Source organism: Humulus lupulus, chromosome X, assembly GCF_963169125.1.
Source record: "Humulus lupulus chromosome X, drHumLupu1.1, whole genome shotgun sequence".
Taxonomy (NCBI): Eukaryota; Viridiplantae; Streptophyta; class Magnoliopsida; order Rosales; family Cannabaceae; genus Humulus; species Humulus lupulus.
This window is the reverse complement of record NC_084802.1, coordinates 17842112-17864216: the sequence shown is the minus strand read 5'-3', so window position 1 is coordinate 17864216 and position 22105 is coordinate 17842112. Positions and strand designations below refer to the sequence as shown.

The 22105-nt window shown below is 34.4% G+C and overlaps 2 protein-coding genes across 2 annotated transcripts; one reads left to right on the top strand and one right to left on the bottom strand.

Annotated features, from left to right (window-relative positions):
* Positions 1–4008: 4008 nt before the first annotated feature.
* Positions 4009–5112, bottom strand: LOC133805587 (uncharacterized). The gene is made up of 2 exons (XM_062243768.1): positions 4434–5112; positions 4009–4337 (listed from the first exon to the last, which is right to left on the bottom strand). The coding sequence occupies exons 1-2, from the start codon at positions 5110–5112 to the stop codon at positions 4009–4011; spliced, it is 1008 nt and encodes a 335-aa protein (XP_062099752.1).
* Positions 5113–7826: 2714 nt separating this feature from the next.
* On the top strand, positions 7827–12886 carry LOC133805586 (endoglucanase 10-like). Its single transcript, XM_062243767.1, has 6 exons — positions 7827–8205; positions 8319–8629; positions 9827–10321; positions 10520–10655; positions 11487–11662; positions 12503–12886. The coding sequence occupies exons 1-6, from the start codon at positions 7827–7829 to the stop codon at positions 12884–12886; spliced, it is 1881 nt and encodes a 626-aa protein (XP_062099751.1).
* The last annotated feature ends 9219 nt before the right edge of the window (positions 12887–22105 follow it).

Sequence of the window (22105 nt, the reverse complement as noted above, 5' to 3'; positions counted from 1 at the left end):
ATTTTACTACTATCACCCTGATATGAAGAATATTGCACACACCAAACTTTAATTAATTGTTGTATGTTGTAGAAAAACGAACTAGGTGTGGTAGATGTAGAACGATACCAAGTTTGGATAAGAGCACGAGAAAAGAAGAAGGTTCTTGTCACATATTTGGACAAACAAATTGAAGCAAGAGTTGTAAGTGTTTAAGTTCTTATAAGTTACTAATATAATCGATTACTGGTTTGTTTCACAGAATGAGCTGAAAGAAAAAGATAGTAGTGGAGAAATCATTGCAAAGGGTCGGGATGACATATTAACGCAAGCTTTAGGGACACCTGAGCACCCAGGCCGTGTTAGAGTAGTTGGGTATGATATTGTTCTTTATTTATTTCATTTGACTTTATTCTTTAATATTTTAGATTTTAAATAATTGGGTTGATTATTGTAGGTCATTTGCGAAGATTTCTTCCATCTTTGGAAGAAAACAAAAAATAACAAAAGAAATGGTTGATGTTGTTAGTCAGAAAGATGCAGAAATTGTGAGGCTTAGAGCAGAAATTGAAGCATTGGAGAAAGGAAAGAGCTAAACAAGCATGTAGGATAGATGATATGGAAGAACAAGACAATGATGACGAGCATAATGATGAAGAATATCACACACCATGCATGCAGGATGATCCAAAATTTTACAACTATCAACCTGTTATGCATGACGTGTCTCCACAATTTACATCTGATGGGTTACTTTGTTAAGATAATATTCACAATGTGGTGGCTGATGGTGTTATCATTGATGGGGTGGGTCCACTGACTATTCATGGTGTTCAACTGACATACGAATACGCGAGGGTGCGAGTCACCAAAATATTACAAGAGGATGCTGAAATCCTATGTTCTGTTGGGGAGATACGCTATGTTCGAGATACCTATGACATATTCATTCCTTGGCCAAAATAATTAATTATGACTGATCAGGTATAAAAGAATTCTTTCATTTGTTACCTATTAAAATATTTGTTGGTTCGTTATTTTAATATTCATTTTACTTGATGTTGTGCAGGGTCCTCTAAAAAGGAGACCTCCTATGTCAACAAGCCCATCCAAGGATAAGAGGAACCTTAATTCTACGTCCAGTCCACATCTTTCATCAGTTGAATCTCACGTCAATCCAGGAAACACTCCGATAGAAGGCCAACCATTTGGCGATCACATAATGAATTACATCCATACTATCCTTCAGTTTATGGTGAGGGAATTTTGCAGAGTTAAAGGAATAAACAAAGTAGTCTCAGTTCCAGTGGATCCATCATTTACGAAAATTTTGCAGATGCATTTGGGACTCCCTATTTCCAAATCAGCGTGTCTTTTACACCGAGCGTCTTAGCATTAATAATGCACAAGATGTAGAACGATCAACAATTGACTTGGAAAATTGGTAGATGACCATGAATAGAGTTGGTCAACTATACTTTATACCTTGGAACAAATGGTAAGAAATACTATAAACTTTTCTTATTTGATTATTCATATTAAAATTTTAATTATTTTATTTAACATGCTTATTATTTTAGGGAACATTGGATGTTGGTGATTACTGTGCCAAAAGGAAAAATCGTGTTATTTGATCCACTAAAAGCACACAAATGTCCTAAAGAAATTGATTCAATGATAATGAGGTAAGTTTTAAAATCTGAAAAATATTTCTTAATACACAACAACTATTACATATTACTACATTGTAATAACTTTTGTAATTTTCCTTTTTATATAGTGCATATTTTTTTTTTTGGTGAATAAGAATCATTGTATTGCTCAAAAACAAATCATATACACTTATAATTTCCTTCTACCCCTATGTGACTTAAAATCCACATATCTAACTTTACAATTTATGATACCATTCCTTATCCCTATTTTGTTTCCCTTTGTACATTGATACATCAAGTCTCAACTTTAGCTCTCTCTTAATGACCTCCATTGTATGATTGACATGCCAAATCTTACATGACCACAAGACATCATTTCGGACTCTCCAGATATGATAAACTAGAGCTGATACAGTAGCTATGTAAAAACCTCTCCTGAGCTTGGTAAGGTGTTTTGCTTTGGAAATCCAATGTAATAAGGTGTGATAATTTTCTGTTTGAGCTCTGCAACCAATCCACTCCTTCAACTTCACAAGACATAAGTTGCTGTAATTACATTGAAAAAATAAATGTGATATCTCTTCTTTATGATTTCCACACAGCAAGCACGTTGTGTCCACTACCTGACAGTGTTTATTGAGGTAGCCTCTGGTTTTCAGCTTCTGGTGTAACGTTAGCCAGAGTATGTATCTGTGTTTCGGTATATTGCATCTCTCCCAGACATATTTACTCCATTGGACCTTGGTTTGTTGATCATATAGTATTGCATGCCCAGATTGAATACCATATTTCACTGCCATGAAAGCTGCTTTATCCATTTTAGCTCTAAAAAGGTCCTTGATTTCAACTATTTTCTTCCAGTACCAGCTGCAACTTTGCTGTACTGAGTAAGTCCACCAGTCCATTGTTTGCAAATAAATGCTATGTATCTACTTAACCCATAGGTTGTCCTTTTTAGAGGCAATTGCCCATACATATTTCCCTAAGGCAGCAATATTCCATTCTAAGATTTTCCTGAATCCTAACCCTCCTGCAGATTTTGGAGAACAAACAGTAGACCAAGCAACTGCCCCTGGACCATGAGCTTCTGCATCTCCCTTCCACAAAAAAGCCTTGCAAATTGCATCTATATCCTTCAATAGCTGTTTTGGCAACACCATTATTTGAGCCCAATAAGAGTGTATTGACAGTAAAACCGCATTGATCAATGTTGCTCTAGCACTATATGATAAATTTCTGGAACTCCATTGTTTAATCCTGGCTACCATTTTGTCTAGAATGATCCCACACTCAGCATTAGAAATTCTTTTAGAACAGATAGGAATGCCCAGGTACCTGATAGGTAATGAAGATCGTGTGAATCCTGAAGCAGTCACTACTTTCTCAATCTCAGACTCACACATGCCACTGCAATATATTGCAGACTTAGCCTCATTTGGAAAGAGTCCTGAAGTCTTGGAAAATAACTTGAGTCCCCTAAGCATCCAAAGGATAGATATAAAGTCTCCATGACTGAATAACAATATGTCATCAGCAAAACATAGATGATTCAACTTCAAACTAGCACACCGATCATGGAATTTATAACCAGGATAAAAGCTAACTTTAATCATGATCCTAGATAAGTATTCCATACCAAGTACAAATAACAAGGGGGACATAGGATCTCCTTGCCTCAATCCTCGTTTAGCCTCAAAATATCCATTTAATGAGCCATTAATCATCAATGAAAACCTGGTAGTTCGAACACATACCATGATGAGCTGTATAAATTTCTGTGGAAATTGAAAAACAGTGAGCATTTCTTCAATAAAATCCCATTCTATGGTGTCATATGCTTTCCTCAAATCCAACGTGATCATGCAACTTGGCTTACAATTTTGTCTCCCATAATGCCGAACTAAGTTTTGACATATCATGATATTGTAAGCTATATATCTACCATGAACAAATCCCCCTTGATTTTCTGCAATTATTTCAGGTAGCACTTTCCGGATCCTTGAGCAAATCAGTTTGGAGGCAGCTTTATATATAACATTACAACATGAAATAGGTCTGAAATCACACACAGAATCAGGGAAAATATGCTTGGGAATGAGTGTAATTGTTGTGTTATTAATCTCCCTAAGTAGTTTACCTGAAGTAAGGAAGGATAACACAGCTGTAGTAGCCTCCGAACCCACCAAATCCCAATTATCTTGGTAAAAGTAACTACTATATCCATCTGGGCCTGGGGCTTTCAATCCGGGAATTGCAAACATCACATTCTTAACCTCCTGAGCTGAGAAATTCGTTGAAAGAGTCTGAATGAGAGCTGCATTTAGAACTGGTCCGAGCTTCATGATTGACCAAGACACCTTCTTCCTGTGCACCATTACTGTCCCCAACAAGCCTTTATAATAATCCAAAAAGGCCTTGTTATATCTGTAGGAGAGTCGACCCAAATCCCTGCCTCATTCCTGATGGACAGAATTCTGTTCTGTATTCTCCTGGCCTTAAGGGAAGCATGAAAGATGTGAGTGTTTTCATCACCATTAGCCATCCAAGAAGCTTTAGCTTTTTGAGCTAAGAACATCATGTAAGCTTTATGGTAATGCATATACTGTTCTCTAATCACTTGTTCCTGAGAAATCAACCTGTCATTTAATGGATCTTTCTGCAATTGTTCCTGAAGTTCCTTCAATAAAAGTCCCGCCTTAAATTCTGTCTATTGAATATCAGAAAAACCCTCTCTATTTATGCTCACTAGCACCTGTTTCAGCCTTTTTAATTTTGATACTATTTGGAACATTGGCATACCACTAACTGATAAGTTCCAACTGGTCTGGAGTTTATTTTCATAATAGGGTGCTTCTTTCCACATCCGAAAATATCTAAATGGCTTCTTTTCCAAGTGCATTTCCAAAGTGACATGAACAAGAATTGGACTGTGATCAAATATCCCTTCGGGCAAGAACACAGCCTCTGAGTTAGGGAAATGATTAGTCCATTTTGAGTTAACTAAAGCTCTATCAATCTTGGAATAAACCCTCTCCTCTGCTCTCTGCTTATTATTCCAAGTATAGAAGCAGCCAGAAAATTTCAAATCTTCCAAATGGCAAGCTGTCAAACACTCTGAAAATTTACTTGAGATCTTCATGTTACTTTTTTTGCCAATTCTATCATGCAATGAAAGAATCTCATTGAAGTCTCCTATCACCAACCAAGGGACAGATATATCCACAGCCAATCCTTGTAAGTCATTCCATAGGATCTCCCTAGAGGCTGCATCATTATAACCATATACAAAGGTAACCAAGAACGTTCCTGTTCGATTAGGGACCTGTACTTGACAGTGAATTAATTGTGTAGTACATAATTTGATATCCAAAGAGAAAGCTCTCGGATTCCAAGCAATTATTATCCTACCCTTATCAATCCAAGGGTTATTATTAGTGAAACACCACCCAGAAAACAGATTCGTGTAGATAGACCCCATATTTTTATTCTTCACTTTTGTTTCAAGTAGACTAACCAAGCCAACCTTCTTTGAAAGAATTAAGTGTTTAATCTCCTTGTGCTTATGTTGACTGTTAATCCCTCGTACATTCCAAGTTAGGATTCTATCCATCTAGTACAGAGGGTCCTCCCCCCTCTCTTACTGTATTACTCCTCTGTAAAAGCTCTATCTCAGGGTCCCCCTCTAGCAGGCAAAATTTATTCTTCACACTCGTTTGGATGGCATTAGGTTCCTGTGTCTTAATTCCCTTGGTAACTGATTGAAAACCATCTGCATATATAGTGCATATTATAAGGCTTCTTCCAATGAATTACTCGACAATCCTACAAAGGTATTCAATGTTGCATGTCCAAAACAACCACAAAGTCATGAATGTGGTTTTTATGTGTTGAAGTACATTAGAGATCTTGTACGGGCATCAAATGCAATAGAAGCCCTAAAAGAAAAAGTAAGTTTATTTTTTATAACTTATTATGGTATCGATAACCTATAAAATAATCATTGTTGTTATTAATTAATTGTTATTTATTAATTTTACAGTTTGATGGGAAGAATGAATATTGTGATATTGCAGACCTCTTGTCAATCCAACACGAATGGTTAGTTCGATTGATGACATACATTTATTAGTAAGCCTATTTTGTTTATGAGTTCGTCTAGTTCTAAGTTTAGTTTTATGTAAATGTATTAATGTTAAGGCTAGATATCTTACTGAAGTACTTCTATTTATGCTTATGTATGACATTTCTAATTAATGAAAGTTAGCATATTTTCATTAAAAAAAATCATAACTAATTCTAATTGCAAAAATATATATAACTATAAATTAAGAATTTGGCCATTTTAAAATAATAAAAAATAATTATTCCAAAAAAAATAATAGGGATGATGCTTTCTACTTCGATTATTATGTAAAAACTGAAGTAGAAAGTAGGGATTCTACTTCAGTTTTTACATAATAACCGAAGTAGAAAGATTTAAAAAGGAACCGCGCGGAGGTGTACACAAATTTCTTCTTTGGTTATTATGTAAAAACAGAAGTAGAATATCCACTTTCTACTTTGATTTTTACATAATAACCGAAGTAGAAAGTCTATATTTCACTTCGGTTTTTATGTACTTTTTACTTCGCTCCGATCTACTGCGATTGCGAATTTAAGCAAAAACCAAAGTAAAAAATATATATAACTATAAATTCATATAATTAGACCATTTAAAAAAATCAATCCAAAAATATATATATATATATAAATTAAGAATTGAGCCATTTTAAAATAATAAAAAATAATTATTCCAAAAAATAATAGGGATGGGGCTTTCTACTTCGGTTATTATGTAAAAACCGAAGTAGAAAGTGGGGATTCTACTTCGAATTTTACATAATAATCATAGTAGAAAGATTTAAGAAGGAACCGCGCGGAGGTGTACACAACTTTCTACTTCGGTTATTATGTAAAAACCGAAGTAGAATCTACACTTTCTACTTCGTTTTTTACATAATAACAGAAGTAGAAAGCCTATATTTCACTTCAGTTTTTATCTATTTTTTACTTCGCCTTGAACTACTAGGGTTGCGTATTTAAGCGAAAATCAAAGTGAGTCCAACATAAAAACTGAAGTAAAAGCATTTTTTTCTTGTAGTGTTCATTTTTGTTGATTTAGGTGTTGAGAATTCTCAGTTTGTAATTGATTTTAATATTGATCAACTGAAGTTGTTGAACATCAAATGTGATTTTCTTATTTGTATTTTAGTTTATTCATGTATTAGAATGTATTTGTATTTTTTTTTTTCGAATTAGGGATTTGTATTATAGGGTTATATGTGATAATATTATTATGATTTTTTTTACCGAAAGTGTATTATTTGTTGAGCAGAGTCAAGCTTTGCTCAATGTAATAACTTGAGCATACGTCAAGCCAAACTTGACATAATAACTTCCGAAATTTATATCTCCTAAATTTATGTCAAACTGTTGTTCGACGTAATAGGGCTTTTATGTCACACATTGAGTGACATAAAAATCTTATTTTGTTTTCGAAGAAAGCACAACCTTGATAATAATAATAATAATAATAATGTGAAACATGCCCTAAAGATTTTTGGAAATAGCTACCAAGTCCATATTTTTTCTATGATAGCCGTATAAGTGTAAATTGTGGTACTTTTGTAGGTAGATAATTATTATAATTTCTTGTGCCTAATTTGCGACCATTGGAGATAGGCATGGTATTGCTTAAGGGACAAATTATAACATAGCATTGGGAATACAGTTAAAAAGGACGGCTTCTTCGCTATTTAATTACATGTTAAATGAGTTTTTTCTTTGACGTTTACTGTATATAGGCTGACAAATTCAAGTCCATGCACACAACCTTCATATCTTTTTCTTTTCTTTTTTTTCTTTTAGAAGTTAGATATTGATATTTATCTTGTGTGTTAGTATTATTAAAACTATAAACCATAGCTAAAGAAAGAAAGAATGAATATGAAAGAGCCAGATTCTCATTACAGTACTTAACAATCTCTCTTGATTATATATACTTAAAATAATGATATATATATACCTTCTTGATATCATCAAAACTTTGTTCTTATCATCAAATAAATTGTTATATGTTGTTACCGAGAATTAAGTACACTAATGGGTTAGTTTTGTTTAGCCATATCTTCAACTTTGACAAGTACAACAACAATGTCCTCTGCGAGTACTCGAGTTAACATAGAACGACACCCCATTGAGTTCGTCCACTCCATATCAGAAGCCGGTCGTTTACTCCCCTCGTCGAGCCGGTGGAACTCGATAGAGCTCGAGTATAGCCTTTTTCCACCATCTCTTTCAACTTATGATTCACTTCCCTCAAAATTCTCTAAATCGGTTAATTTTGATCTTGTTATCACTGACAAAAAGTTCTTCAAACGTTTTCTTTACATATCAGCTTTAGTCATTTTTCTCATCATTTCTCTCATTTTGCTTGTACACTTTTTTCCCCGGAAAAATCATCACCATGGACCTTCTAAGAATCTCACGCTTGCGGTCAACCAAGCTCTCACTTTCTTTGACGCTCAAAAGTGTAATACTTTATGTATTTTTTAAAATAATCTTCAGACAAGGTATCAAGAATTTTTCATATGATATCAGAGTCCGGTATATTTTTTCTAATAAAAATCTCGTTTTTATTGGCAGCTGGGCCCTATCCGAAGAACAGTCCCGTGAAATTTCGAGGAGATTCGGGGTTGGAGGATGGCAAATTTGGTACGGTACAAGCTGATCTTGTGGGTGGTTTTTATGATTCAGGGAACAACATGAAGTTTAGCTTTCCTACAGCTTATACAGTAACGTTATTGAGTTGGAGTGTGATTGAATATCACCAAAAATATAGTGAGATAGGTGAGCTTGACCATGTTAAGGACATCATCAAATGGGGTACTGATTATTTGCTCAAACTTTTCGTTCCTCCTTTCAATTCAACTTCAGATACCAGATTGTATTCCCAGGCAAGGCTAAGATCAAAAGAAATTCTCTCTTTTTGTTTTTTAATCTTTATAATTGTTGGGTGTGGACTCAAATTACATTTAGCTAGATCAGTATATATTGGTATATAGTTTTTTTTTTTCATATTTTGGATAGGAATTACTAAAAAAATATATTTAGTGACAAGCTTTTGATCATAACACAATTTTTATTAACCCTAAGTTTAAGTTTTAGTTACAAATAATAATATTTTGTGACTAAAAACTAATAATTTTTAATCACTAACATAATTAAATCACATTTTATATATATATAATTATAAAATTTATTGTGGCTAAAAATATATTAAGTTACAATAAAGTGTATCTTTTTTTTTATAACTAATACTTTAAATTAGGAATTTTTAGTAATAATATAATATTTTTCTCACACAATTTTTTTATTTTTACTCCCAACTTTTTGTAGTAGTTTGGAAAAACTATTTGATACTGCACCTTTGATGCCTTTAATAATCATTTGATCATCACGAGTTTGCAAGATAGTATATAGGAAGATTCTATAAATTTTATAATTTGCAGATGTGTGTTGAAAAAAACTTTTAATTCACTTAATAGATAATTTTAATAATTTAAGATAATTTCATTTTAATTATTTAATTCCCTTACTTGGTATATGTTAATTTACTTAATTTGTATTCTTTATGTTTAATATACAAATTTATATATCTGTAAAATTATTTTTATTTTTATGATTGATTATTGGTGAAAAAAATTATCATCTATGTTATTTCCACTTCTGTCACCAAACGTTATAATACAGAGATACCAAAAAAGATACATACATATATATTGAACAAGCATTTTCACACAGTATAATATGTCAACCAAACTTAAACCTATAGGTCACATTTGGAGGGTGAGATTTAGTTGAATAGAAATAATTTTATAATATAATTTTGTTATAAAATTAAAGGGCATATTGAAAAAATTAATCCAACAATCTAAAAACTCTAATTTTTATGCTATCAAATACTCATCTCTATGTATTTCCATGGAATAAGAAAAAAGATTCCACTATGCATCAAACTTGTTTTTTTTTTTTCTCTTGCTAATTTGTTGTTGGCAAATCACCAACTCATTCATTGATCTTTAATGTTTTTTTTATTATTATTTTGTTAATTCTATCCAAACGTGACCTTATGGTTTAATAATCAAATTCAGGTTGGGACAGCGGGAAAAGACACAAAAACACCAAACGACATGAACTGTTGGGAAAGACCAGAGGACATGGATTATACGAGACCAGTTTCGTATTGTGATAGTTCAAAGGCATCGGATCTGGCGGGAGAAATGGTGGCGGCGTTATCAGCAGCATCGTTAGTGTTCAAGGAAGAAAGTAGTGATGGTGATCAATACTCAGAAAAATTGGTCAAAACAGCTGAGAAGTTGTTTGAAGTGGCGACTAGGAAAGACCCTTCTGAGCAAGGAACATACACTAGTGATATTGATGATAAGTGTGGAAAAGAAGCAAGACAGTTTTATAATTCATCTGGGTACTTAGATGAGCTTGTCTGGGCAGGCACTTGGTTGTTCTTCGCTACTGGGAACACTTCTCATCTTGAATATGCAACCCAAATGTTTACTTCCGCACGCAGTAATCAGACCATTTTCGACCAAGGCTTGTTCTATTGGAACAACAAGCTTACTGCTAACGCCGTACGTACTTTCTTTATTCTCATCTTCATGACTTGTTAACTATTAGAATTATTTCTGAAGTATTTTTATTGTGGTCGTGAATGCTGTAATTGATTCTTTATATGATATAAAAGAATACAATAATATATAAATAGATCCACTAGTTATATATATAGAGTACTGATCTTAGACTAACTGGGGGTTATTGAAAAGTTGTAGATTTTGCTAACTCGTCTCCAATTCTTTAATGACCTTGGCTTTCCTTACGAAGACGCCATGAGTGAATCGGCAGCTATGATAAACTCCCTAATGTGCTCTTATGTTTCGGCTCCAAACTTCAACAACACTACACCAGGTACATACATCTTACTCTATATATAAATGATAATATGTTATTAACAAAGGAGATAATATTTACAATCAAAATAACACAATATATATAACATTAACAAATATAATATTAGGTAAGTGGAAGAAAAAGATGATAAGAGATTACATAAGAGGTGGAAGATGAAGATTTAAACAACAACACAAGGCTTAAACAATGATAAAAAAAATTTATCCTAAAAGCTATTTCATGTAGCATAAAAATACTTTGAGAATACTCTCTAGAAATATTACTAATGATTTATCACGCATTCTCTTATATTCATCATAGTGTTTTAAATATGAGCATGTCATCACAAGTGTTATAATCTATGTAGTGCGTTTTTTCACATTCACACATTATCTCCAAGTGAGCAAAATGGTTTTTTTTTTCTTTCTACATTTCTCATCCACCATTTGATTTTCTAATTTCACCAAACTCCCTTTAGAGTTAATTATATGCACACAACAACTATAAAGTATTATAGCTAATGAAAATCAAATTCAAGATGTGTAACTCTTTTTACACATCAATTGATAAATATATTTGTGAGAATTACAAAATTTATGATCATCATTTCTTAAGAATTGTATTACAAAATTTAATTTGATCCACAATATATGTTACATTTGACAAAATAACATTCCTCAAACTCTATCATTTATCACATAATTCATTTAATCAAAATATTATATTATTTATAAAATAATATAACATTCTAACTAAACGACAATTTTTAGTCACAAATAGTTTGTAACATCAATCAATTATATTATCGAAATATATAATAAGAACTTTGATATATATATATATATATAGGTGGATTAGTGATACAAACGGTAGAAGATGGGGCACCACTACTCCAATTCAGTGCAACGGCCTCTTTCCTCAGTAAGTTGTACAGTGACTATCTCCAAGCCCTAAGAAGGTCTGGTGGAAGCTGCACTGATCATAGCTTCTCCATTGAAATGCTTAGGACCTTCTCCACATCTCAGGTAATTAGCTAGCTAGTTTCATTATATATGTTTTTTTATCTATATGTTTATATATACATATATCTATATATATTTATATGAGTAACCCTTGTTGTCCTGTTGGAATATTATTAATTCCCAAAATTATAGTCTTGCATGCAAAATTTTTATTTTATGTAGAAAGAAGTTATATATATTAATCATTGAGAAGTCTTTATATATTTATGAGCTTCATTGAGATATAAAGTTTTACCTGAAAATACATTTAAATTATTCTTATCAGTGCTTAAACTATGGTAAAATTGGTTTTCCACCTAAATTACTATTAATTGTGAGATGTTTTTAAAGTTAGAAGACATGTAAGGTTTCAATTTCATTACTTAGGCATCTAATAATTTAGATTAAAAAAATTACCTCAAGTTGTTTGAAGATTTTTTTTTAATTTTTTTTTACAGTGATGCTGTATATATATTTGTTAATTAATAATAAATATATTCTCTTTATTTATTTTATTTACTCTTTCATTTGGACCAGTGATTAATATTGGGGTTAATTGCATTTTTTTAGGAGGGCTCTTTATCACAACTTTTTCTAAGAAAATTTAGCTTATAATAATAATTTTTAGTTTAATTTATATATTTATGAAATATAGACAGGATAAATTTTTTGGGGGACTAGTACTGCTCGGGCCCTATTTGGACAATTGTCGAGAAATTAAGTACATGTATGGAATGTTGTATGGTAGACTAATTTACAAAAGGAATTGATAAATTTATAGATACTTTTGCAAAATCCACTTTGCAATTGATTTATGCCATATTATTAATTGGAAATTTTTGTTTTCCCACACAAAATAATTAGGTGAATTATATACTAGGAGATAACCCAATGAAGATGAGCTACATGGTGGGATTTGGTGGCCAGTATCCAAAACAAGTTCACCATAGGAGTGCCTCCATTCCATGGGACGATCAACCTTACACCTGCGAGGATGGACACAAATGGCTACAGTCTAAGGACCCAGACCCTAATATTTTGGTCGGGGCGATGGTGGCCGGACCAGACCAATCTGACAAGTTCTTAGACCAAAGGGACAAACCATGGTTCACCCAACCCACTATTTCAAGCAATGTTGGTTTGGTTGCTGCTCTCATTGCTCTCCATGATCCTCCTCTTCCTACCCATTCCTCTAGCCCTAACTTGGGAATAGACATTTTAGGTCTCTTTGAAAATATCAAATTATAATTTATATTTAAATTGTTTTCACTTGATAAATAATTTGTTATTTTTGAATTTGGACATGAAATGAAGAATATGGTTAGCTATGATTTCAACATAATTATTTGAGTTCAGATTACTATAAACACTTTTTTTTACAGTTTAGAAGACAATTATTCATTGAAGATAATTTGAGATTGGACTTTGAAAATTGAAAATTTTAAAAAGTCGAAGTTAGCCAGGGCTTATAGAAGTAAACGAGGTGGCGAAGGAGGGATTTCCTTCACCCTAATCCCTCGTCTCTCAAGTCTTCATTTGTCTCTGTCTTCATATAATCAGGGTTGAGGGCCCTATAGGTATCCATTATAAAAAATAAAATAAAAAATTTGTAAAATATATATTTTTTTAAAAAAATAATATACTTTGATAAAATTTTATCATTAAAAATTATGAGTGTCCTGTCATAGGTTTTGCCCCGTCCCCGTTAAGCTAACAGTGGGTACTGGCGGGTTAAAATGATAATTCCTACTAGCTACAAAAATACAGTAGTATGAAAAAAAGTGCCAACAGAAAATCATGACATAGAGTAGGTGAACCCCAAATTATATTATGGGAAATTCACAAAATTTCCTAAGATTTAAAGAAAAATACGGAATCTGGAAAAAAAATACAAAATATGGAGGCATAATCATAAATATGGAGCTTTTTTTTTTAGAAAACTAAGTTTACAAATTTGTAACAATATAATTTTTTATAACAAAAGTTTACAAATTTGTAACTAAAATTTACAAATTTGTAATCATATGTTACAATTTTGTAAGTATGGTGTTTAATTCTCATAGTAACAACATTGGCAGTCACGTGTCACTTTCTTATTACTTTATTTCTTGTATCCACTTAGGTTAGTATATATATAGAGTTGTAATACTTTTTCATTAAGAAACTAATAACATAGAATGAGTTGATTATTGGAGAGAATACAGAGTAAGAGAGTGTGTACCATTTACTTTTTTGTATTTTCTAAGAGTGATTGTTCACAGAGTGTTTGAGAGATTTGTGAGAGTTGTCATGAACAAATTTTCTTGAATGGGTTTGTATTGTCACTGTACATAGTGGATTCAAGAACTCGTGTGTGGACAAGCTCTAGCTAGATGTAGGTTCCATATTGGAGCTGAACCAGGGTAATTCGTGTTGCATCTATGAATGTTCTAGATTAGTCTCAAGCCTTGTTGTTGTGATATTCCAACAAATCAGAGCCATGTTTCGATCCGTAGGGTGAAAGCTTGAAGATTCTTGGTTCAGAGTTGAGTTTCTTGAAGTTTCAAGAAGATGGCAGGAACTACAAGGTATGATCTTGAGCAGTTCGAAGGAAGTGGAGACTTCAGTTTATGGAAGGAAAAGCTTATGACAGTTTTGATTCATCAAAATCTGGATGAAACCTTGAAGGAGAAGAGAAGATGGCAAGAACGTCCAAACCTGAAGAAGTAAAGACCATGATGAAGAAAGCAAGGTATACCCTTGTGATGCATCTGGAAAATAATGTGTTGCGACATGTAATAAATGAAACTAATCCTGATGATATGTGGTCTAAACTCAAAATTCTCTATTCAACAAAATCAATTTCTAATAAAATTCATATGAAAGGGAGGTTTTACAAATTTGTGATGGATCCTACAAGGAATCTTGAACAAAATCTGGATGAATTTAACAAGCTTGTGCTAGATTTAGAAAATGCAGGAGAAACTATTAGTGAAGAAGACCAAGCAATTACTTTGTTGTATAGTCTTCCTGAAGCTTTTAAGGATCTCAAAACTGTTATTCAGTTAAGTAGAGATACTATTACAATGGAGGATGTCTTGGGGATTCTAAGAACTAAAGACTTTGAATTATCGCTTAAGAAAGGCAAGAAATATGAAGCTTTGATAGCTCGAGGTAGATCTCCAAGAAGAGGTTTTAACAAAAGGAATGAGAATTCATTTGGAAAATGGAAGTCTCCTGCTCGATCAGCTTCAAGAGGAAGAGATACAAGAAAGTGTTTCTTTTGTGGTAAAAGTGGACACATAAGAATGAATTACTTTGCTTATAAAAGGAAGCTTAAAGAAGATACACCTTCATCAAGTACAACTGCGTTTGTTGACAATGAAGAAGCTTCGGATGGTGAGATGCTATCAATTTCCATAGATAGAAATCCAAATGAATGGATACTTGATTCTGGTTGCACATTTCACATGTGCCCAAGGAGAGAATGATTCCAAGATTATAGAAAGGTGAATCAAGGGAAGGTGTTAATGGGAAATGATGAGTCTTGTAAAATTGAAGGTATAGGAAGTGTTGTTGTGAAACATTTTGATGGAAAAATTAGGTTGTTAGAGAGTGTAAGGCACATTCCTCTTCTCAAAAGGAATCTCATCTCACTTGGTACTCTTGAAGATAAAGGTTTGAGTTACAAATCAATCAATGGGTTGTTGAGAGTCTCAAAGGGGTCGTTGACGGTATTGAAAGGTATAAAGAATCATGGGTTGTATGTTCTTGATGGTAAAATAGTAGAAAATGGAGTGACTGGTGTAGTCAAAGAAGCTGATGAAGAAACAGAGAAATGACATAAAAGACTTGGCCATATAAGTGAGCGAGGTCTAGCTCAGTTGGGCAAACATGGGCTGCTTAGTAGTTTGAAGCCTGTAACTCTAAAGTTTTGTGAAATATGTGTTCTTGGCAAGCAACATAGGTGTGTTTTTGCCAAGTAACATAGGGTGAAATTCACAACAGGACACCATAAATCAACTAGAATTTTAGAGTACTTGCATGCTGATGTATGGGGGGCGAGTAGAACACCAACTCATGGAGCTATTTGATTCTTTCTTTCTATTGTTGATGATTATAGTAGAAAGGTTTGGGGATTTCTAATGAAACATAAAAATGAATGTTTAGAAAAGTTTAAAAAATGGAAAGTTTTAATGGAAAATAAAATTGGTTTGAAAATTAAAGTTTTGAGAACTGATAATGGGTTGGAGTTTATTAATGATGAGTTTGGTGTTTTGTGTGATGCATCTGGGATACTTAGACATAGGACTGTGATTAGAACACCTTAGCAAAATGGAGTTGCCGAGCGTATGAACGTAACATTGCTATATAAAGTTTGAAGCATGCTTCTAGGATCTGGTTTGAGAAAATATTTTTGGGGTTAAGCTGTTACTACAGCTAGCTATGTGGTTAATAGGTGTCTAAATAGAGTTATTGGGCTTGTTACACCTGAAGAAAAATGGTCAAGGGAACCACCTACACTTACACATTTAAGAAATTTTGGTTGTGCAGCTTATGCACACCAAAAAAATGATAACTAGATGCAAGGTCACAAAAGTGTATCTTTCTTGGATACCCCAAGGGAACCAAAGGTTATAAATTGTGGTCCTTAAATAAAAATGGTCCTAGAATCACCATAAGTAGAGATGTTCATTTTAATAAATTAAATTTTCCATTGCTAACCAAAGAAAAAGAAAGTCAGTTGTTTGATGCAGAAAATGAAGAGAAAATTCGCAACAATATTGGTTTTGAGGTGGATTCCACTTCTGTTTCAACTACAAGTAAAAGTACAGATACAGATCAAGGTGGAACACCACAAATTGAAGGGTATCAGCTAGTGAGAGACAGAACCAAGAGAATAATAAAGCCACCAAATTGGTTTGCAGAAGTAGATGTAGTTGCTTACGCATTAGCAGCAACCAAGGCAGTGTTTGAGAATGAACCTGAAGATTATGAAAAGACTATGTCTAGGCCTGATGCTCATGAATGGCTCAATGCCATGTAGTCAAAAATGGATTCACTTCAGGAGAATAATACTTGGGAAGTTTGATAAACGAGTTTTAGACTCGTTTATCTATGTGTTTTCAGATAAAGTATTAGGTGTTTAGTTTTGTTTTGTTCTATTTTACGCTTGTTTTTGTATATTTTTAGGTGTAGAAGAGCTTAGGTAATTTAGGTGTGGAAACATGGTAGAAAAACTGACAAAAGGACAAAAATTTGTGGAAAACAGTGTTTCGGAGCACTTTCTGACCGTAGGAATATGATTTTGCGGCCGCAATTCTAGAAAAGTTGGCCATTTCTAGGGTATTGCTGCGACTGCATGAATGACATCTTGCGACCGTAGGATATGGCCAGACATGTGAAAAACGCAAATTTTTAATGAATGGTGTTTTGGTCATTGCAAGTTTAGGAGAAACACTAATTAGGTTTTAATCACGATTTTTTGAGAAGAAAATAGACTTTTGGCAGACCTAGACTGGGAGAGGAGTATTAGGATCATTTTGGAGAAGAGCTTGGATCGGCATAGAGTTCTTTTCTTTTCTTTTCTTTTTATCTTTACTTTATGTTAAGTTCTTGATTATGGATTTCTTAATGATGAACATGAACTAGTTTCTGTATTAGAGATTTTAATTGAATCACTTGAAACTCTTTTATGAATTAAAGTGAAGTTTTATTTTCTTTCATCCTCTATTGAGATCTTGTCAATTTATGTTTATTGTTTGAGAATTGATTGGCCATCTATTTTCATAACCTATATTATTTTGAATCAAAACCTGAAAAGTGAGATTTGGATATGCTATAATTGACGGGACATAAAATTGATCATTGAACGAAAGTATCATGATTATTTGTGTGGTTCTTGAGTTATTGTTCTTATTGCCTCCTAATGCTACTATGGACATGTTCTTAGCTTGTATAAATCATGACATTGCAAACGTGGTGGAACTACAACATTATGTTGAGTTGGATGACATGCTGCATATGGCCATAAAAGTGGAGCGTCAACTGAAAAGGAAAGGTTCCACAAATATGGGTCAAAGTTATGGTTCTTCTTCAACATGGAATCAAAATTGGAGCAAGAAGGGTGACAAACCACATTCCAAGAAAAATGTTGATCCTAAAGACAACAAAAATGGAGGCACCAATAACCAAGGTAAAACTGATTCTCAAACTTCTAGAAATAGAGATGTTAAATGCTTTAAATGTTTGGGAAGGGGCCATATTGCTAGTCAGTGTCCAAATAAAAGAGTGAGGATTTTGAAAGAAAATGGTGATGTTGAGACCGATGGTGAATCAGATAATGAATCTATGCCACCATTGGAGGATGCAAGTGATGTTGAGTCTCCAGTTGAATGGGAGCTTTTGGTTGCAAGGAGAGCTCTAAATGTACAAGTCAAGGAAGATGAGGAGCTACGACGTGAAAATATTTTTCATACCAGATGCCATGTCAATGAGAAGGTATGTAGCATGATTATTGATGGTGGAAGTTGTACTAATGTGGCTAGCACTAGTTTGGTGCAAAAATTGAATTTACCAACTTTGAAACATCCTAGGCCATACAAGTTGCAATGGTTGAATGATTGTGGAGAAGTTAAGGTGAACAAGCAAGTTTTGGTGTCATTCTCAATTGGAAAATACAAAGATCAAGTTTTATGTGATGTGGTTCCAATGCATGCAAGGCATATTCTTTTGGGAAGGCCATGGAAATTTGACAGACATGTTAGTCACGATGGTTATTCTAATAGATACTCATTTGTATTCAATGAAAGACCAATCACTTTTGTACCATTAACTCCAAAACAAGTGTATGAAGATCAAGTGAAGTTAAAAAAAGAGAATGAGAATACAAAGACAAGAGAGGCAAAGATTAAAAAAAGAGAAGAAAATACAGAAAAAAAATATTGGTTAGCGAAGAAAAAAAGAGAGGAAAAAAATGAGTTTCTTTGCAAAAGAATGAAAGAAAGAGCTTTGTTGACAAAACACCCTATGATTGTACTTTTGTACAAAGAGGCTTGTTCCATTACTAATGAGCTTAATGTTTCCTTGCCTAGTGTTGTTGTTTCGCTTTTGCAGGACTTTGATGATGTATTTCCTGAAGAGGTACCCAATGGTTTACTGCCAATAAGGGGAATCGAGCATCAAATTGATTTTATACCTAGAGCGACAATCCCAAATAGGCCAGCCTATAGGAGCAATCCCGAGGAAACAAAAGAGCTTCAAAGGCAGGTTGCTGAGCTCATGGAGAAGGGGGATGTGCGTGAGAGCATGAATCCTTGTGCGGTACTAGTGTTGCTTGTTCCGAAGAAAGATAGATCATGGAGGATGTGTGTTGATTGTCGAGCTATCAACAAAATCACTGTAAAGTATAGACATCCTATCCCTAGATTAGATGATATGCTTGATGAATTGCACGGTCTTGTGTTTTTACCAAAATTTATCTAAAAAGTGCATATCATCAAATTAGAATGAGAGAAGGAGATGAATAGAAAACTGCCTTTAAAACAAAACACGGTTTATATGAGTGGTTAATTATGCCATTTGGATTAACTAATGCACCTAGTACTTTCATGAGAATAATGAATCATGTTTTGTGTGCTTTTATTGGAAAATTTTGTGTTGTGTATTTTGATGATATCTTGATATATAGCAAAAACTTGGATGATCATGTCGGGCATTTAAAACTTGTTTTAGATGTTTTAAGAGAAGAAAAGTTGTTTGCAAATCTCAAAAAGTGTACATTTTGTACAGATAAGCTTGTGTTTCTTGGTTTTGTTGTTAGTGCCAAGGGAATTGAGAATCTGTCCTTACTGAATTCTACCAATAGAAGTACAATCTTCTGCATCCCTTTCCCTGCAGCATTCATGCTCTATACCTCATTCCACAGATCTCAAATAACATGGCCCTCTCTGCTACTCAAATGCAATCGAAGATCTAAAACGTTGGAGCAGCCCTGTCACCCTAGACCATTCCAGAATTTAACCTTTACATGGGTCATTATTCCCAACTACCACCACTTATATAAATTTCCAAAATGAAGTATCCAACTCCTAACACTCATTAACACATGTTGTCGCTGTCTTATCATTTCAAATCATGCTCATAGATTTATTAATCTCCGCAGCTCAGACTGTGTCCTTATAACTTCTTTTATCGAATCCCCACTTAAGTTCTTTCCAACCCATCATGCCAATGTCTCAATCTGAATACCATTTCCTAGCATCCTTCTGCCACAAGTACTTAGCACGATCCCTTAGTTATGACCTCTCACCTTTATATAACCAAGAATGGAATTAGCTTTGCCCATCCACTAAATAATTCTTAAGCAAACCCAAACCTTCCTCTTCAAACCAAAGGATAACGCCTTTTAGGCCTTCCATTTAATATTTTTTTGTCCGTCTGTATCCCTATATTGAACCAACACCATTACTCATACGCTAACCAACATCTCTTTCAGGGTAGATGGAGGTTTCCAACCCCAGTCATCATCTGCAACCCTCTTGTATTACGATGTCAGGTCTACGAAACCATCCTATATGCAAACAATCTGAGTTCATCTGCCACTGCTGACTAAACTTCTCAACCCTAAGGTTCACACTTCGAACCAAACCATATCTAGGTCCAAGTAATCACAATATTCATACACACATAGAACATAATAAACATTAATTCACATTTCTATGCACTTAGCTACCAAATTTATTGCTGCCACGTTTATTCACACCTTCTCATGCTTCCTATAAATCAATAGACAAGGATAACATATTAATATTCATTCACAAGGGCCTCCATTGTTCAAATATGCAAACCATTGTTCAAATATTCATTCACATGCAACAGCAATGCTGATCAGCACGCCTCCATCTCATCATGCGATACTAGTCAAGGGCCAGGCCTTATCAGTTCTCATGCTCCCTATGGTCATACAGCATAATACATTCACATTTTAATCAAAAGCTTAAGCATATAGTCTCAAATATTCAATCATAGAACCCTGATTCGAGCTTGTCTTCAGCGGCAAGTGTACATGTCCAGCCTATCTTCAGGAACCCTTAAACCTAGGACGCTCTAATACCAAGTTGTAACGCCCTGGATAACCAAGACCGCTACACTGTGTGTTTGAAATAGTGCAAGACTTGCTAATCAAGTCATTTAATACGAAATGTGTTTCTAATGACACAAGCAGATTAGGTTAAAAAGAATTTTGGTTATAAACGATTAGATTTTATTAAAAACAGATGTTTAATACATGGGATCCCAAATCAGGGTTTAAATGATGTAAATACAAAATTCTTAATCACAAATAAGTAACCCAGCCACTCTAATGGCAAAATATACGCTTTAGGTCCCTGTACAAATCCTCGACCGTGGTGGCCGAGCAGCTGACAATGTACACCTCGCCCCCAGAGCTCTCCAACCCATGGTAAACTTGCCTTACCTGCACCATGTAGCACCCGTGAGTCGAAGCCCAGCAAGAAAACATAATATCATAACATAACAGTATTAGCAGCTAAACAGTTCGCAGATCATAATCCAATAATCACAAAGCATTAATCAGTTCCATCAAGCTATAAAATACATTTAAGGCTACACACTGGTCATTAACCAATAATTCAGCTCCAAACACTCATCAAATCATAGACAATAATCCACAATAGACACATGTCAAGCAATAACTAGGGTTAATGCCCGCGGGCCGCACCCTCTATTTAATTCACTGCCTTTGGCTCAATTAGGCCAAGCCCAGTGACATACCCACTGACTCCGGCCAGCTTAACCGAGCTCAGTGATTAATAAGCTGTCCTTGGATACCAGTGTCCGAGCCACGCCATGTGCGCAAATATTGATTTCGGCACCCTTAGGCCACTTATCTCTTGTCCCCGTGGCATAATACCACCTCATGACATTTATACAATTATAGGGAACTCTTAGTCCTAACACATTCACATAACAATACTCTCAAATATAGGGAACACATAGTCCCATCCTATCCACCTACATAGGTGCAGTTTTCTTACCTTGATTCCAAGTGCTTTAATTAGGAAGGACGACCCCCGAGCACGATCCATTCCCCGAGCCCTAGCTTATCACCTAGTCACAACCAAGATAATGGATTCCATTAATATTCACATATAGGTTTTCATGTACAAAACTAGCTTCCGGGAAGTCGAATCCCACCAAGCACGGTGGTGAGATTGATCCCGAGCACCCTAGGATCGATCCCTGTACTTTAAAACCTTGAACGTTCAAGTATGTGTCTAAGGGCTGCGGCCCCTAAAGCTTTGCCGTGGCCCTGCCATTAAACAAAACCAAGGCCCTCCCTGAAAGAAGACACGCGTCACGGCCCTTGCCTTGGGCGCCGCGGCGCTCCCCCTTGGCCGAGCCCTCCTGGGTCATCTTCATCCTAGGGCCGTAGCGCTTTAGAACAGAGCCACAGCCCTTCCCTTC

What these genes read in the sequence shown, in the direction of transcription:
- LOC133805587 (XM_062243768.1), bottom strand. Translation starts at nt 5,112, where the DNA reads ATGGGGTCTATCTACACGAATCTGTTTTCTGGGTGGTGTTTCACTAAT. An exon ending in TTGGAACTTATCAGTTAGTG is followed by an intron (nt 4,338 to 4,433) that starts GTATGCCAATGT and finishes TTCAATAGACAG; the next exon opens with AATTTAAGGCGGGACTTTTA.
- LOC133805586 (XM_062243767.1), top strand. Translation starts at nt 7,827, where the DNA reads ATGTCCTCTGCGAGTACTCGAGTTAACATAGAACGACACCCCATTGAG. An exon ending in TTTCTTTGACGCTCAAAAGT is followed by an intron (nt 8,206 to 8,318) that starts GTAATACTTTAT and finishes TTTTATTGGCAG; the next exon opens with CTGGGCCCTATCCGAAGAAC. An exon ending in ACAAGCTTACTGCTAACGCC is followed by an intron (nt 10,322 to 10,519) that starts GTACGTACTTTC and finishes GAAAAGTTGTAG; the next exon opens with ATTTTGCTAACTCGTCTCCA.